Here is a 16896-nt window from a genome sequence, read left to right as displayed (position 1 = left end):
CTGATTCACTGTGTTAACACATAAACTTTATTGATTATAATAAGGGCCAATAGCCAGTCTACAAACTGGAGACTAATTTGCAAACAAGAACAATGAAGTATCAGGAAAAAAAAAAGTACCTAGATCAAAATAAAAAAGGATTTCAACTTAGGAACTTAAGGTAATTTTCTTTAGATAAAGTTGAGGAGAAAAGGTACAACTTGAAAAAGGTTTATATTTATGTCTTGGAGCAGTGGGCAGAGTTCTCTGTGTTTGGAGTCAGGAAGGCCCAAGTTAAAATTCTGCCTCAGAGGCTAGCTGTGTGACCTTGGATAAGTCACTGAAATGATGACTGCTTTCATTTCCTCAACTGTAAAATGGGGATAATAAAGGCACCTATTTTCCAGAGTTATCAAATAAGATAATATTTGCAAAGCACTTAGTATTCCTGGGCCATAGGAGGCACTTAATACATGGTTATTCTCTTCTTTTCCTCAAATAATGTCTCATGTGGTACCTCCTCAGCTTACAGTCTTTGACTATAGTGATGATCATACATTTGTTTTCTCTGAGTAAGACTGGTGTGTTATGTCACCAACCTCCACTCAGATAGATAATATGTGTTGAGTGTTTTTGCTCTTCTCGATCTTTCCTATGTTCTAGGTAAGGAAAACTCATTGATTTTAAGTATCTTGCATATAGTTTTATACTATGTCAGCAACTAAACTTGGAGTAGAATCTAAATGACCATATTATCTGCCCATTAATCTATTCTTTGCATCACATGCTCTCTCTATACTTTTTTATGCAACCAACACCTGAGGTTCATGATGGCTGATTCATCAGATACTTCCTCTTTGGAGAGCTGAGCTCCTCCAATTCTATTCTAAAACAGAGAATAAAACTATCACCAGAATCATCTCAAAGACCTTGAAAAACTACAATCAATGCAACCCAGAGAATCTAGTAGGGGAAAATAAGATACACAATCTTCTTATTCATTCCCACTAGGTAACAAAAGAAGACTGCTACTACCCTAATTTTATATTAACTTAGGGCTGCTACTCTTCCAAGGTGCCCATTTATTAACTCTGAGGAAAGAATATAAATAATACTACCAAAATTTTATGGGCTGAATAACCAGGGAGGAGACAATAAGTATGGGGCCAACTGGAAGTTGATTAATCTTCTCTAAAGCAAAGTTAAATAAAATCTCCAGGTACCCTATTTGGTTTGAAACCACTCTAGACTTCTAAAATCCTTCAAAACAGGGGTGTAATGAGTGATCCTCAGATCCAGGCTTCCTTGAGGCTGGATTTAAAGGGAAAAAACCAAATCCCAAAAAAAGATCTCTAATTGTAAGGAAAGACTGCAAAAAATTGATAGTGCTTTTGTTCTCCTTCCTCAATCTATCTTGTATTTACCTACCTACTTATACATGCTGTATCCTCTCCAAGTCATATCAACAAGTATTTATTAAGCATCTACTATGTGCCAGGTATCAACTGAAGACAAGCTCCACAGGAGCAAGGACCTTTTTCTCCAGGATCTAGGGCAATGGCCTGTATATATTAGTAGATACTTAGTAAATGTTTTTTGAAATGAATTGAAGGGTTCTCTCTTTGAGAGAAAGCCTAATTATTAGGCAGATTCAGTTTATTTTAGCTAAGTCTCAACAGTGCTAAATCTATTTTAGCTGCTCAGGGAGATCAGGACTTTCCAAAAGTGACAAGATATTCTTTCATATGGCTTCTAAATAAAAATAATCTAACTCATTATATGAGGAATAGAGAATGAAGAGAAAAAAGAATGAAGAAAACAAAAAATGTAGGCAAACAATCCTCCCAAGATTACCTGGGGTCACCATTTAATGGGTCTAGGACAAATGAGAACAGAAAAGGAAATCTGTTGGGATATTAACCTTTCATGAAATTATGGGAAAAGTAGAATCAATAGGTATTCTTCTGCAAAAGGAAAAGAACACAACTCACATTCAATTTTTTTAAAAAGCAAATTGATCAAATGCTGCTCCTCTGATGAAACAACCATTTTAAGCCTAAATCTTTGCTATGGAGTACAGCAGCATCCTGCCACTTATATAAGTAAGATAGATTAATTAGAAATTCCTACTATAGCCAATGTATTTCAGAGTTAAGCAAGAATTTTGCATGATCTCTGACCAATAACTAGTGAAAGGCCTTTCAGACAACCAGGGAAGGGACTTTTAGAGTCTGTCAAGGTATCTTTGCCCTTAGGTCAGCACAGTGACATGGAACCCTTCTCCTACAGCTGACAGCTACAAACCTTGTATATCCTGGCTAGCCATAATGCCTTATCAACAGCTAGGTTTAAGTACTTCAAATAGTGTCTCTCTGAGATTCCAAAGCATTTCTTCTGCTCTTAATTACAGAGTCAGAAAGGGCTTGTAGACAACACAAATTTAGAGAAGGAAAAGATCATGGCAGTCACTGAATCTGAACTTTTCAGTTTATTGATGATGAAACTGTTCTAAAAGAGTTATTTGTCAGAGGTCATGCTAATATTTATCAGAAGTAGAATTTGAACTTCTGGATCTTCTTAATTCCAAAGTCATTTCTCTATTTAATTTATAATCCTCCAAATATCCATTTCTCATGACTAAACTCAGCAAGGCTTAGTGACTTTTGATAGTCCTATGACAGTGTCCCATGCTTCTCTATTGTAGATGAATACATTGCTTAAATCCAACACTTCCATGATATATATATATATATATATATATATATATATATATATATATATATATATATATATATATATACCTGAAATAAATGGACATAACATTGATAAGCTCTGGCAAAGAGAGAAAACAGAAATACATAATCAGAAATTAAAATTCCATTCTTCTAGTATGCCAGAAGATTCACTGATAGTTGGAGTGACCGTAGACAAATTCCATCTTTCAGGTGCTCAACTTTCCTATCTGTGAAATAAGATAATCAGAAAAAATGGCCTCCTTTCTAAAGCTATGGCTCATAACATTTTTAGTGTCATGGGTCACTTCCCAGAATGTTTTTTAAATAATAAAATGCAAAGGATTACAAAGGAAATTAATTATATATATATTTTTCAATAAGTTTACAGATTTCAGTTTAAAAACCCTCACTGAGCCAATGATCCCATGAATAAATTACCTCAAAGTTTCTAATTATAATATTTTATGATCCTGGGATAATAATAACTTAGGAATATTTAAAACTAGTCTCTAAATCGGGAATACTACTGAAACTGAAGCTTGCCTAATAGTGAAACAAACTGATTCAAAAGAAATTTCATTTAGACAATGATATCAGCAGATGGCAAATGAAAATCATTGTAAACAAAAGTAAAATTAGTCTTGGAGTAAAGAATCAATCTAGGAAAAACATACTAAAATAGAACAATCATCCAAGCCAGTGACTGCCTAGAAAAATGATTTAATGATCATTAAGGAGTACAGTCCTGAAAATGTCAGCAAGAACTAAGGAAAACAAAATAACACTGTGGATTCTATTAACAGAGGGTATTGAAAAAGTATAACAGGAATGCTATTAACATTATAAAGTACTTACTTTAGAGAGGTCAAGGATGTTAATGGAATTGATTTCCTTCAGAAACCCTGAGTGAATTATTGGTAAATCTTTTATAGGTTGTAATGTTAAACAATTTGCATACTTGAGGAGCTCAATAATCCAGGTGTTGGCTCCTACAATGCCCATCAACTTTTCCTTAACAGGCATAAACTAGCTGCGTGATTAGAAACTGAGCTTCCTCTTCTGAGAAATGGAATAACAACACTCACATACTTAGTGCATGGGTTGTTGGACAAATCAAATGAGATAAAATAATAAATGGCAGCTATCATTATGACTGTCATTACTGACAAATGTCAGGCAACAAAATATTTGGACCAAAACTAGGATTACTTAATTTTGGGGAAAACATTGAAAAAGTTGATTTTGTTTTTCTTGAGGTTCCTTCAAAGATCTTAGGAACAAAAATGTAAAATTTCAAAAATGTAAAAAGTGATGAAGTTTAGTTAGGCTAGATATTTTCTGAGAGATCATTATTTATTACTTTTATTTATCAAATATTTATTAAAGTTTTTTTCCCATTGGGGCATTTTTGTTAGTGCATTATAACACAACGGTCATGGTAGTAGGTGGTGTTATTGGGAAGATGTCAGTGATAACAATAAAAGCGAGAAGAACAGTGACAATGGTTTGTAGAATAAAGAGTAGAAGACTGGAAAGAGAAGGGGTTAAATTATAAAGAGCTTAAAAAGCCAAACAGAGGATTTTATATGTGTTACAAAAGGTAATAAGGAGCCACTGAGAAAGGATGGGATGACATGATCAGTTCTACATTTCAGGAAGTTCACTTTGGCCATGAAAAGTAAAATGGGCTGTAGTGAGGAAGGACTTGGGGCAAGGAAAGCCACTGGAAGGTTACTGTAATATTCAAGGTGTGAGGTGATGAGCACAATAGCAACAGTAACAGAGAAGAAGGGAACAAAAAGATAACATAGTGATCTTCCACTCTTTATACCAGGATGTTTTTATAAAATGATTTCTGCCGTCATGGAAGAGTTTGTTCTTTTTTCTTCTCTCTCTCTCTCTCTCTCTCTCTCTCTCTCTCTCTCTCTCTCTCTCTCTCTCTGTCTCTCTCTCCTTGTAAGACAAAGTCATTTGCCTTATTACAGCTTTTCAATAACAGTACTTGGATTGCAAAAGCTTAATAAGAATTAAAAAAAAATCTTACTAAAAAATATAGGTCCTCTGCTGTCTTTTTTTTCTTCTTCAAGGCAATTGGGGTTAAGTGACTTGCCCAGGGTTACACAGCTAGAAGTGTTAAGTGTCTGAGGCCACATTTGAACTCAGATCCTCCTGACTTCAGAACTGGTGCTCTATCCACTGCCCCATCTACCTACCTGCCCCAATGTCTTTGAACATAATTACATTGATCAAAATTTTGTAACGGATCATGGAAGGATCAGAAAGATTGATATAAAAATAAGTAAATTTAGGTAGCCCCACACTGTGGATTCCACAGAATGGTACTCAATTTTTTTTCCCCCTCAGAGTGATCAGACATATATGGTGATGGGAAACTAATGCTTTGGTCTTGACACAGAGCACAAAACTAAGAATAATGGACAGAAGTTACGTAGTAACAATGTGGGCTTGATATAAGAAAACACTCCAATCTACACGAGAAGAACATTGTATATAGTAACATCAATATTGTATGATGATCAACTTTGAATGACTTAGGTTTTCTCAACAATACAATCACCCAAGACAACTCTGAAGGATTCATGGTGAAAAATGCTATTCACTTTCAGAGACAGAACTGATGGATTTTCAATGCAGAAAGAAGCATATTTTTTTCAAACTTTATTATTCTTGTTTTTTTATCTGCATTTTTCTTTGTAACATGCTAATATGGAAATGTTTTTGCATGACTGCACATATACAATCTATATCCAATTGCTTAACTTCTCAAGGAGACAGGAAAGATTAGGAGGATGAAGGAAAAAATCTGGAATTCAAAATTTTTTTTAAATGAATGTTCAAAATCCTTGTTTATATGTATTTGAGAAAAAATAAAATAAGTAAAAGTAAAAAAGTATTTGAACAAAATACTACTTAACAACTCCAGCGATCTGAAAGTAGAATGAATCATCAGAGGAAGTAGTAAATTTCTCTATCCTGGGGATCTTCAAACAAAGCTAGGGTGCCCTACTTATTAGACATTATTTCTAAAGGAATTCTTGGTATGGTTTGGACAAAATCCAACATCCTTTCTATGTCCAAGACACTATCACTCTAATAGTACTTCCTTGATCTAAGTGATAAAGTTAAAGTTTCCCTATCATTTCCTGTATTTTTTTTGTCCTTGGATATCTCTTCTGAGCACATCAGTGACACAGCCAACATTTCATTATTTGTTTTGTGCTCTATTTCACTTATATACATCTAGTTTTCTTGATTAGATTATAAACTACTTTTTGGCAATACAGTATCTTATACTTCTTTTATATTCATCACTGTTCATAGTATAGTTCTAGACATATGGTAGGTACTCAAATCATGTATTTATTAATTAATGTAACAGCCCCAAAGTCTTAGTTTTCTTAGTACTGTGATACAGTCTAGCCTTTGACATTAATCAAATACACTCTAGTTACACAGGAAGAAATCCCTCATTTTAGCTTGTTGACTTCCTTATCTTGTATTATTTTAGTTCCTGGTTTCTACATTCCACATTCCAGCCAAAATAAACTCCTCCCCTCCCCTCCTTACTTGTCATACACTCTTCCATGTCTATGCCTTTATTGATCCCATCATTAAGTGTAACAACTCAGACAGCACCTCTTTTCTACTAAGCCTTCTCTGACACTGTTCTCTTCACTCCCATTCACTCTCCTCTCAAATTTCTTTGGACTTCTCCTTTCCATTTAGCTTGGAAAAGATATAATCTGTCTAACTTTTATTTGTACTGCTTTCTTTCCCATCAAATGATAAGCTTTTGAGAACTAGTTCTGTATTGTATAATTATATTTTTTAAAAAAAATCTTGGAGAATAGTACAGGATGCTTAACATAGTAAGTGCTTAATAAATGTCTGTTGAATTATAATAAATTGAGTACTTGAATTATACTTTCTTCTTCAATAGTTGAGTAATTCTGTTATTTTCATAATTTTTACTAATAGGAATAAAAATATCTCTAACATTAAACTCAGCCTCTGTATGAGAAATACAATGAATATGAAGATATAGCCCAAGATAAGTGAAGGAGGGGAGATTAACAATATGATTTCAAACATTAAATAGGAAATCACTTTGAGACAAGTAATTTAAAATTAGTTTTCTATTTTTGGCTGAGGTTGATTGCCTATCACATAATCAAAACTATCACTAACATTCTACAGTTGATGAATGGTCAAAGAATATGAATACTTTTCAAAGGAGGAAATTTAAGATATCAGCAGCCATATGAAAAAAGACTCTGAATTACAAATAATTAGAGAAATGCTAATTAAAGCAACTCTGAGGTTCCATCCCACACTCATGAGACTGGCAAAGAGGACCAAAAAAAATTTACAAAGACTGGAGAGGTTGTGGAGGGAAAGGCACATTTTTTTTTCTTGTAACTCTCCACTTTCTCAATAAAAGCTTCATGGAGGTTGGACTTTGAAGTAATAAATTTCAACAGAAAGAGAAATGAGTTAGTCATACCTCTAACATTTATTAAATACTTACTAAGCCTTAAGCACTGAGGTAAGCTCTGAGGAGAGAATGAAAGGAAAACCAAAACCAAAACTTTTTTGGTTTTAAAAGTGAGAAAGAAGTTTAGAGATTATCTATCTCATACAACCTTCTCTCCTTATAGATGAGGGAACTCTATCAACTTTTTAAAGTCCTTGGCCTCAGTAGCTAATATATTGAAGATTACCTAACAAGATACATAAGGGATACGGATGTAGGATAATTTCAAATGAAAAGCACTAAACAAGGGGGTGAGGTTTGGGGCTGGGAAAAGCCTCCAGTAGATGATGGGATTTGAGCTGGGACTTGAAAGAAGTCTGGAAAAACCAAGAGGCAAAATTGAAGAAAGAGAGAATTCCAGGCATGGGTGAGGCTGAGGATGGGAGTGCACAGGCAATGCAAAGGTAAAGACTTAGGTCAATAGAAACTCAGGTACAAGGAACAACTAGTATTTATCATACTAGCAGGATCCTCAAATGTATAGTGTAGTGGGGAGTCAAGTATAAAAAGATGGAAAAGTAGGAAGAGTCTAAATTGTGAAAATCTTTACATGACAAAGAAAGGATTTTATATTTGATCATGGAGATGATAAAGAACCAATGAGAAAGAGAGAAAGAGAGAGAGAGAGAGACAGAGAGAGAGAGAGAGAGAGAGACAGAGAGAGAGACTGTGTGTGTGTGTGTGTGTGTGTGTGTGTGTGTGTGTGTGTGTGTGTGTATAAGGATAACCACAGTCAAACCTATGCTTCTGAGAAATACATAACTTTGGTAATTGAATGAAAGATGGGCCAAAATGGGGAGAAATCTGAGGCAAAGAGACCACCTAGAAGGTTATTGTAATAGTCCAGGTGAGAAAGGATAAGGACTTAAGAAGGATACTGGTTATCTAAAGGTAGAGAAGGGGACTATACAGGAAATGTGAAGGTAAAAATGACAAGATTTGGCAATAATTATAGTTAAGCTACAAAGATGATAACTTGCCTGAAAGTAATGAAGAGTTGGTTGCAGTAAATTAAACTCAAGATTAGTTAAGGCAATATGGACACAAAGACAAAAAGGAGACTATCCCTACACCTCCCTGTACCCTTTCTATTTCAAGGAGTTTATATTCCATCAAGGTATATTGTGTATAATGGGCATACATATAAGTAAATACTCCAAAATTGAAGGAAAGAAAACACTAACAAATGAAGGATCTATTAGGCTTTCTTCCTCCCTTCCTTCCTTCTTTCTTTTCTCCCTCCCTCCCTCCTTCCTTCCTCCCTTCTTCCTTCCTTCCTTCCTTCCTTCCTTCCTTCCTTCCTTCCTTCCTTCCTTCCTTCCTTCCTTCCTTCCTTCCTTCCTTCCTTCCTTCCTTCCTTCCTTCCTTCCTTCCTTCCTTCCTTCTCTTCTTCCCTCTTTTTCTCTCTCTTCCTTCTTTACTTCCTTCTGAATTTGAACGAAATTACTAAGAGATCATATTTATGTAGAACTTCTAAATTTGGCCCAGGGGTGTATATACATTATCTCATCTAATATTTCTATATTACTAATGAATAAAGTAAAGCTCAGATAGAATAAGGGACTAATCTAGAATCACACAGTCAGTGTAAATGCTGATGGTTCCTGAATTAGTTAATTCTGCTAATTACTATTGCCTTTAAAAAAGCCAAAGACACACACCTGAATTTACAGCAGAAACAAATGCTGACTGTTAGAGCATATGCTGAAAAAGTGACATTGGCAATACATTTTGTATCTATAGAGGGGAAAAAGCTGTGTCACAAGAGAAAAGTTAAAGGGGGCACCACAAGCAAAAAGTTGCAGACTAGAAATTACTAAGAAGAAAACCCCAAATAAAACCACTGCATATGTGTATTTACATGCTGAAGAATTCAATTTGTAACTCCAGAGGACACAGCCACACTTGGAAAAGGGCAAAATGCTATTTATTCTGCAAGATAAGGCAAAGAGAAGACTCCTGAAATTTCAATTATTCAATCCTTCTGCATTATCAATCTGAATGAAAAGGGACCATGTACAATTACTGAATCACTAAATGTTTATTAATTGTTGGCTGTGTGTCTGGCACTTTGCTAGGGACATAAAGAAAAAGCAAAAACAGCCCCTCTGTCCTCCAGGAGTTTACAATCTAATGGAGGAAAATAACATATACATGAAACACATATCTTGAGTCAATGGAAGGTAGCCTCAGAGATTTAAGTATTAACAAATTATGAAGATTTAAATACAACCAAGCCATATACATTCTGTTAAAATGTAGTCTTTGAAAATTCTCCTCACTCCAAGTATTAATCATTGAGATTTAACTGCTGTGCTAGAGAAACAACTCCTTATTCATCCAGATAAAGTTTTCTGGCAACTGCATTTCTGATCATTCAAAATACTTTTAATCCTTTCAAAATCATCCAGACTACTCAGTATCTGAAATGGTAGCATTTCAAGTTATACAATGTACTCAATTTAGGAACAACTTAAAATGAGATTTTCAAGAGTTCTTGAACATTTTTCCATATTCTTCAGTTGTAGTTACAATTAAACATAAAATATATAATGAGGAAAAGTCCCTTTAAAATAAATGGGCAGATTTTGTGATACTGAAAATTTCTTCGAATAATATTTATTAAGGCATGAAGTCCAACAAATATCCAATTTAAAAACCAAAGAAAAATTCTATATTTACAATTAAGATAACTTATTGATGGAATTCCTAAATATTTTGTGTTTGATATAGATAGAATTTGAGAGCTCTATAACCTTTTTTTTTTTTGTTTATAGAAATAACATTACAGCTTTATTATATTTACTTATTCCCTTCTTCTTCAGTGGGGTAGCTAAGTGGTCTAGTGGAACAGGGACTAGACTTAGAATTAGGAAAACCCATCTTCATGAGTTAAAATCTGGTCTCAAATACCTACTAGTTGTATGACCCTGGGCAAGTCACTTTAACCTTGTCTGCCTCAGTGTCCTCATCTTTACAATGAACAGGAAAAGCAAATAGCAAACCATTCCAGAATCTTTGCCAAGAAAACCCCAAATGGGGTCATGAAGAATTAGACAACACTGAAACATCTCAACAACTCTTATCCAAGCTCACAGAGGGCAAGGATAGTCTGGTTTTGTTTTTGTATATACAGTGCCTGAATATAGTACATATCTAATAAATGCTTGCTGAATAAAACTGATAATTACATTTATTTCTCCTATTATTCTCAATACTCACATACTAGTTTGACAAATCTGTGTTCAGAAATACAGATCTAAAGATCAGAAAGATCTAAAAACAATTTGTTTTATTTTGTAAGGGATCTAAAAGTAACTTCCTTCAACAAGACTAACATGCAGAGAATATAAAAGTTATCACTCTTTATCCTGACCTGAATAAAAAGTTAAAAGGGGGTGAATATAAAAACACACAATATTCAACATTGAAGCATTCTTTCTTAACAAGATCAAGTAAGGTCTTATTCAGAGGCAAACAGGATACTGGAATAATTTTTCAGACTTCCAGGCAAACTATAAATAGCTACAGCAATTTCAAGAAATCCTGTTTCAATGTGTATATTATTATTTGAGCATAGTGCAGATTTATCACAATGGTATCACCCCAATTCCCTGAAATAGGAGAATCTTATTTTTACCAAGTTTTCTTGGTTCCTGGCTGCTATTGTCTGTTCATCTTCTGCCCCATTTTTCATGTATTTGACCTCTTCCACAGGTTTGATCCTATACTCATCTGAGGAAGAAAAAAGGAAAACACATTTTAGACAGTTAAACAAGGGACGAAAAAATAACACCCTGAACATTATAATGATATTAGCTCCTTTTTCCCCCCTTCCTTGGTCCAAAGTGCATTAAAATCAATCTGGATAAAAGTCTGTGAGACCTGGATCTCTTTTTCTGGGAGACTTCCTCTCCTATTTACTGGAAAATGCTCAGTATCTTAAAAACATTTATAAAAGTTTCATTGTCTAGCACTTTCCCAAATACAGCAAGAGGTGGTAGAAGTAAAAGCACTTTTTTCCCTTTGTACAAAGGCTATTAAGTCTACAACTCACAGGAGCACAGCATTTAATGGAAAACTGGGGGAATGAAAAGAAACTGCTTTATATTCGGAAGGGGTTCAAAATAGAAGTATGATCCCGGGGCAATAATCTCCAAGTCTGCAGTCATTGTTTCTCCTTTAAAAAAAATTAATGCAATGCCAGGTGGACATTGATTGCTGAAGGTCTAATCCAAAAAGATTTGATCATCTTGGAATTTGAACTCCACATCTTAGCCCAACTGAACTCAAAATGATTGAAAGATTATTTTAAAGCACACAGTTTATCTTAACCTCCAGGTGAACTGTATTAGTATACACATGTAGGATGTGCGATAGGTACTATATAATCCCTGCTTGAGAGATGTGAAACTAACACCCCGAAACAAAAACAATTTGTCCAAGGTCAGTGAGAATGACAGTTCCTACAAAGGAACCTAGTTCTCTCATCTTGCCATTCAATGCTATCATAATATTCTATTATTAATGCTGAAGTCACTAAACCACACTGCTTACTCATGAAAACAAATACAATCTTTCTCTCTCTCTCTCTCCTCTCTCTCTCTCTCTCTCTCTCTCTCTCTCTCTCTCTCTCTCTCTCTCTCTCTCTCTCTCTCTCTCTGTGTGTCTCTGTCTGTCTCTGTCTCTGTTTCTGTCTCTCTCTCTCTCTCTCTCTCTCTCTCTCTCTCTCTCTCTCTCTCTCTCACACACACACACACACACACACACACACACACACACACACACACACACGTGTACGTATACACACACAGAAGAAAAGCCCATTGAATCCAATTTCCTCTCCAGTCAAGTGTCCTTTCCAAGAGAATTTTCTCTATCACTTCTAGCTATGGTTTCACTCCCTGTTCATTTTAATTCCCTTCCTGTTCAGTCTTCAGTTTTATAGAGACCAGAAGATAGCAAAAACTGAGATGCCTCTGGACAGTTGCTACCTTTATCTAACTAATTCATTAATCTAATATATTAACTAGAATATTATTAAAAGTTGATGAGTGGAAAAGATAATGAAGACAGAGTGATGGTGATGATAACAGCACTGCCACTCAAGGACAGATATCTTCCAATTATGGACTATACACAAAGGGAGATCTTACTTCATAATTGAAAAAGCCACCAATCATTTTTGAGTCATCTGTGATTAAGGTTTGTTTGTGACATTGCTTTAAAATGTTTTCTTAATGCTTCTCTTTATATCAATTGTGTGTGTATATTCTGCCTCAACCCTTGTACATGATACCCATTTATTTAGATTTTTCTTGGTATTTAAAAATCCATTCACTTTTATAAGATTCTGAAATCCAATTTTTTTCTCCCTCGTTCCCTAACTTCCTTGCTCCTTAACACAGCAGGCAGTCTGAAATAGGTTATACATGTACAATCAGTTTAAACATATTTCCATATTAGTCATATTGTGAAAGAAAAATCAGAACAAAAGGAAAAAAAAACATGAGAAGGAAAAAGCAAATAAAGTAAAGGTGCAAAAATTATGCTTTGTTCCTCATTCATTTTCCACAGTTTTCTCTCTAGATGCAGAGTAGTCTTTCCTTTATAATAAAGAAAAATAGTTAAGCAAAATAACTAATCATAACACAGTGATTATCACAATGTTCAATATGTAACATTTCCCGCTTAAAGCCCTCCTCTCCTCTTCTGAAAGAGTTGGATTTCCTTATGTTTTCTCTGGGTTCCAAGTTATATGACCTACTTCTAATGCTACCTCAGTGTCCTTAAGTAGGAGTTTCTTCTTTCCCTAGCTCATCAAAATAGGCATTTAAAAAAAACCAATATATGTGTTTTTATGAAAAATGAATGCCTAAATCATTTATAAAATAATCATCCACAGATATTAATAAAAGAATCCACATTGGTATCCAAGGGACCTAAGCAAATGTCTTAATTTTCTTTATACCATTCATTACTCAATTAGAAGAATAACATCCATCTAAGGTACTCATTGCCTCTGCTGTATTTCTTTTCCTTCTTTCTTCAGTGGAGAAGAGAACAAAATTAAGTAAACTAGTATTAGATATAATTAGTGAATACCGCCAGACAGGTACTATAAAATTATATCATCTAACTATAAAGCTACCACAAAAAGTGATTTTTAAAATATACAATGTAAATATAATGTATATTTGCCATAAAATGTCATATAAATAAGTGAACCAGAGGTTCCATTGCTATACTTAAACCTCAGAAGCTAATAATAAATAGAAAGAAATCCTTTTATACATCAAACTATTTGTAACAGCACTTTTTGTGATCTCAAAGAATTGGAAACAAAGCAGATGCAGATCAATCAGGGAATGGCTAAACAAATTGTGGTTAATGAATATAATAGAATATGACTGTTCTGAAAGAAAATACAGTGAAGCATGAACTGATCCATAATGAAGTAAGCAGAGCCCACAGTGATTATAATATAACCACACACAAAAAAGTAAAAAGTGAATGTTACGTCATAAAGAAGAGGTATGTCTCAGAAGTAAGAGATAGAAGAAAATATCTCTTTGCAGAGAGGTGGGTCACAAGGATTGTATATTTAAAAACTTTTTTTTGTATACTGATCAATTGTGTCAATTTTCCCCCTTATCTTAAAGGGAAGGGGTCCTAAAATACAGTTTGTTGTAGGAGATAACTCTCTGAAAGGGGAGGGGGAAGAGAAGAGATACTGAAGGAAATTTTAATGATGTTTAAAAAATACCCAAAAGGCATCAAAAAACACCTTATTTTAAAGAGAAATATATTTACATTCTATACTTTTATTTCCTATACAAAATATGAAAAACTAAAGCAAAATTAATAAAAATGTGATGTGAATTTAGACAAGAACAAATCACTTAGAGGAAGAAAGTGTAATATATTCACAGGTTTAAAAACCTTATTTCAAATGTGGTCCTGTGGGTTTGAAAATGAAGATAATTATACATTATCAAGAAACATGACCAAAGATAGGCTAGGTCTCATGGCTTGGTCTCATTTCTTATTCACAGATAAAAGACATGAAACAATGGGAAATATTTACCATTATGACATATATATATATACACACACACACACACACACATATATATATATATCTATGCATGTGTATGTATATATATATATGTACATATACAAATACACACTCATACATTCATATATGGTAAGGTAAACTAAGTGTAATTTAAAATATTAAAAACTGACACTAATTATTAAATTAATTATAAACAAACCAGATGGTCCTGAAGAACAAAATTATAGCATAAACAATAAAATGTTATAAATAAAATTATATGTCTCTCACCAAAGATTTAGAATTCTTTGTCATTGAGGTTTTCAAGATACCAAAAAGAAAAAAGCACATGTTCTTGGTTAGGGACATAAGATTAAAAACTCCTGAACAAAGTTTTCAGAAAGGATTTGTTTATTTCATCAAATAAAAATAATCCTCTCTTTTTTTTTTTCAGTGTATCTATTTAGTCCCTGAAAACATACAACCAATTTTCAGTAGTTTTCCTAATAAATTTAAATAAATGCTGACTATTGATTTAAACAAACTCTTCCTTTAATAAATAAGCACTTACAAAATGCTTTAAAGTTGACAAAATATTTTTATCTACATTAGCTCATTTGATCCTCACAATTTCTCTGTGAGGTAGATGCTATTATTCTCATTTTATAGATAAAGAAACTGAGGCAGGCAATAGTTAAAGTGGCTTGCAAGTAAATGTCTGAGGTTGGTTTTATACTCAGATGTTTCTGACTTCATGCCCAATGCACTGTCTACTCAACCGTCCTAAATTTCTGCCAATTTAAAAGGAAAAGGCAGTATTATAGTGCCATTAACAAATGCAGAAGGCAACCTAGAAGGATCACTCTCAAACTGGACACAAAATTTAAAAACAAAAACAAAAAACAAAGAACCCAGACAATTGCCACCAGGCTTAGCATTATTACTTGCACAACAAACCGCATGAAATCTGTCATAGTGTAAAATGGGGGTCTCTAGATAAAACAATAATTTGTGCAAAGCAAATACTTCAAAACGTTCCGTTAAAATTCTCTAAGGCCAACATCATGAATGAAGATGTCCATCTGGAAGCAGCTAACTCATCAACAAATGTGTCACACCATTTCCATATTGACTTAACCAAGAGAAAAAGCACTCATTAAGAGCTTCTCTGGTAATGCCATGAGAGCATTTCAGTTTTTAACAGTCAAACAGTAACTGCAGAAATCTTGTTTTTCTTTTGTTTAAACCACAGGGGAATTAATTTGGGATATTCTTTATTGGTGGCCACAATGAAAGCAATTAAACAACCAATGTTACATGCAAAATATTCTTTGGCATTGGGACAATGCTCTAATTTGATTAAGAAGAAAAGAGAAAGGAAGTGTATTCCTCTATTGTATACACACACACACACACACACACACACACACACACACACAAAATGCCTGTTTATATTTTTTCTTTTCTTCCTGTTGATCCTAACTAGTAGCTTACTCAAATGAAGTACAGTAGGTAGGATGGCTCCCTTGACTGAGCACGCTTCCCCTTCCCTCCACATTAACAGTGACAGGTTGTTCTAGTCAAAATAGATTTTGGATAAAGTTGGTCTTTTTCAATATTTTTAGTGTTGTAGGTAGGAGGACGCATGGGAGGCAGAGGATTGATATGGTTGAGAGCTCTATCACATTGATATCAGAAACCGTTTTTTTCCCAACCCAGTGTCTGGTTTTTCTGCATCTCATATTTACACTTTAAAATGTTTTCAGTGCAGTCACAAGGTATTTCTGCTCCGAGCCATCATCTCTACACTTGGCTTGCAGACTTGCAGAAAAAAGAGAAAAGTAAACCAAGCAAACTAAAAAAAAATTCTTCCTCCCCCCAAACAAACTATGAACCTTTTGTCTGAAATACTGGCATTTTCAGAACATCAGGCCTAGCTCCCTTGCCTTTGGGCACTTAAGTTAGCCTCCTTAGCCCTTTAGCTCTCACAAAAAAAAAAAAGATATTTTCATTATTGCTAACAAAGTAGTGAGGAGGCATTGAAGGAAACAAAAACTTCTCTGTACAAAACTGATTACAGCACTACTTGCATGAGGGCTTCAGAAAAGTTATGCTTATCATCATTAATAAAATATAAAGAAATATTCAGGTTAAAAGGAGTCTATTTTTAGGCAGGGACAATTCTTAGAAAGGTCTTATGTTATATAAAAAACATAAGAAACCAATAAGGGAAAGAAGAACCTTAAAAAAGAGATTTGATTCCAATATTCTGCTCTCTCCACACTCAGACAGATATGAGTTTGTTTGTTTTTTTAATATAAAAATAACTGATAGACTTGCAGATTTTTCAGTCTATCTTGTGATCAAAAGTAATGTGTGAGACAATGTAGTACAATAGAAATAACAATGGCTCTGGTGTCAGAAAACCTGAATCTCCATTTCTCTCTCATTCTTTCACCACCTTAAGCCTCAGTTTCCCCAGCTATAAAAGTTAGGGGATTGAAGGCTTTTGAGGTCCCTTCCTGTTCATATGCTCCTATATATGAGTCAAGGTGTGGCATCTGGTAGAG

General features: G+C 34.2%; 1 protein-coding gene across 2 annotated transcripts in view; it reads right to left on the bottom strand.

Annotated features, from left to right (window-relative positions):
• C4H1orf21 (chromosome 4 C1orf21 homolog) overlaps window positions 1-16896 on the bottom strand; it is a 268613-nt gene that overhangs the window by 90427 nt on the left and 161290 nt on the right. For both annotated transcript variants that reach the window (XM_074308574.1, XM_074308575.1), the window contains exon 6: window positions 10910-11004. In XM_074308574.1, the coding sequence (XP_074164675.1) occupies window positions 10910-11004 (95 nt within the window). The remainder of the gene's footprint in view (window positions 1-10909; window positions 11005-16896) is intronic.

The sequence above is a fragment of the Sminthopsis crassicaudata genome, chromosome 4, assembly GCF_048593235.1.
Source record: "Sminthopsis crassicaudata isolate SCR6 chromosome 4, ASM4859323v1, whole genome shotgun sequence".
NCBI lineage: Eukaryota > Metazoa > Chordata > Mammalia > Dasyuromorphia > Dasyuridae > Sminthopsis > Sminthopsis crassicaudata.
This window is presented reverse-complemented; position numbering and strand designations above follow the sequence as displayed.